General features: G+C 37.7%; 1 protein-coding gene across 1 annotated transcript in view; it reads left to right on the top strand.

The window, feature by feature from the left end:
* The first annotated feature begins 246 nt into the window (after positions 1-246).
* The window catches only part of rftn2 (raftlin family member 2), a 29,946-nt gene continuing 28,430 nt past the window's right edge, over positions 247-1,762 (top strand). Inside the window, exon 1 of the mRNA XM_005746290.1 lies at positions 247-714. Within this exon, the coding sequence (XP_005746347.1) occupies positions 576-714 (139 nt within the window). The 5' untranslated portion in view covers positions 247-575. The remainder of the gene's footprint in view (positions 715-1,762) is intronic.

Here is a 1,762-nt window from a genome sequence, read left to right as displayed (position 1 = left end):
CAACAAGTATAAGTTTTTATGGCAGCTTTTATATTGATACTTTTTATAATTTAAATGTTTTATTGTTTTTATTATTCGCCAAAAATGGCGAAGGTATGAAAGTGAACCACTTAATAAAGCAAAGCAGTAGTGTTTGTAGAATCCTCAAACCCCAGCGTGCATTCAAATGTAATTGAAATGGGCCGTTTCCTGTTTTTCTTATTTTATTTTGAAATCTTAGCGGAAGTTGTGTTCTTGGTGCCTTTTTGCTAACTTGTTTGTAGAGGGAAACTTTTCTCCAAGGTTCGCGCTCCTCCTCTTCACGCTCCTGACGTGCAGCCACTTCAGCGGCGTACTCTTTAAGCATTAGCCGCTTTACGAAGTCATCTCTCGGGCTTTTTTCACTTCTTTTCTTAAAACCACCGAGCAAAAGCCTTTCCTGCTATTTTTCAGTGGAAATTCAAAATAAATTCCAAGGAATCAACAGCGTGGACCGAGGCGGGATGGGGCGGTCCAGTTGAAGTTGCGAGCTAAAGACAGGCTGAGTCTCCTCCGGTGCTCCCACCACAGTAACGCCAGTCCCCGCCTTGGAGGCCATGGGCTGCGGCTTGCGAAAACTAGAAGACCCGGAGGATAGCAGCCCCGGGAAAATCTACTCCACCTTGAAGAGACCGCAGGTGGAGACCAAAACAGACACCGTGTACGAGTATGTACTGCTAGACTTCAGCTTGGAAGGTAGGCGTGTGGCATATTTAATCCATCAATCGATTAGCTGACAGAAAATGTCTTGTTTGAAGATGTCCCATCAGTGTTTTAGAGCTGCACATATTTCTTATAACGATGATATTCATCCTCTGTTGCTTCACACTCTGAATACAAACTACAGCAAAGATAAACGGAGTGACAGAAAATGACCCACTAACAGTTTCTGATAGTCCGTCGCTTTTTGTGTTGCAACATCATATTCATGAGCACATAGCAGGTTTTCTTTGTCTTATCAGAAATCTATTTGCGTAATCTTATTGTTTATACTGATATTGGAACATGTTTACTGTTTTATACAGCAAATGATTCATGAGAAAAATTTTACATTTAACTTTTAACATTTTCCAAGTGCTTCAAAGTTAAAACGATTAGTTGATTAATCAACTGATTGACAGCAAATGGATGGCAACAGTTTTGGTGGATTCTTAACCTGATGCTCAGAACAAATGAAGCAACTTAAAAACAAACAAAAATATCATTGTATTATTATTGTTTTTATTATTATTATTATTATTATTATTATTATTATTATTATTATCATTATTATTATTATTATTAGTAGTAGTAGTATTAGTGTCTGCTCAGTGATTGACTTTTCCTCCTGTCACCATGTCACAGGCTGGACAGGGCAGAGTCATGTGACAAGATACAATGGGGAAGTATTAACAGAATTTAAAACCAATAACAGTAATCAACACGGGCAGATTATATCAGTTAGAGGATCTGAAGAGGTTAATTTTTAGCCAATCTCCCAGCCTTACAATCAAGTATGCTGTGAGATGTTCTTGAGCTGAGGCAGTGATTTGATTATTCAAAATGTTGATTGAACATTTTTGGTCAGCTGTTGTAGCTGTAGGCTTGTTGTCAGTTTTTCAAATTAAAAGGACTAAACTATGGAAGCCCGTTTCCGCCACTAAAACAAAAAAAAGCTAGTATCCATAACTCGAAATTTCGAGTTATTTTCTCGAAATTTCGAGTTATTATCTCGAAATTTCGAGAAAATAACTCGAAATTTCGA

The sequence above is a fragment of the Pundamilia nyererei genome, unplaced genomic scaffold (genome assembly GCF_000239375.1).
Source record: "Pundamilia nyererei isolate P.nyererei 1_Seehausen unplaced genomic scaffold, PunNye1.0 scaffold00176, whole genome shotgun sequence".
Classification (NCBI taxonomy): domain Eukaryota; kingdom Metazoa; phylum Chordata; class Actinopteri; order Cichliformes; family Cichlidae; genus Pundamilia; species Pundamilia nyererei.
Note: the sequence above shows the minus strand (reverse complement) of the source record. Positions and strands in the feature narration are given on the sequence as shown.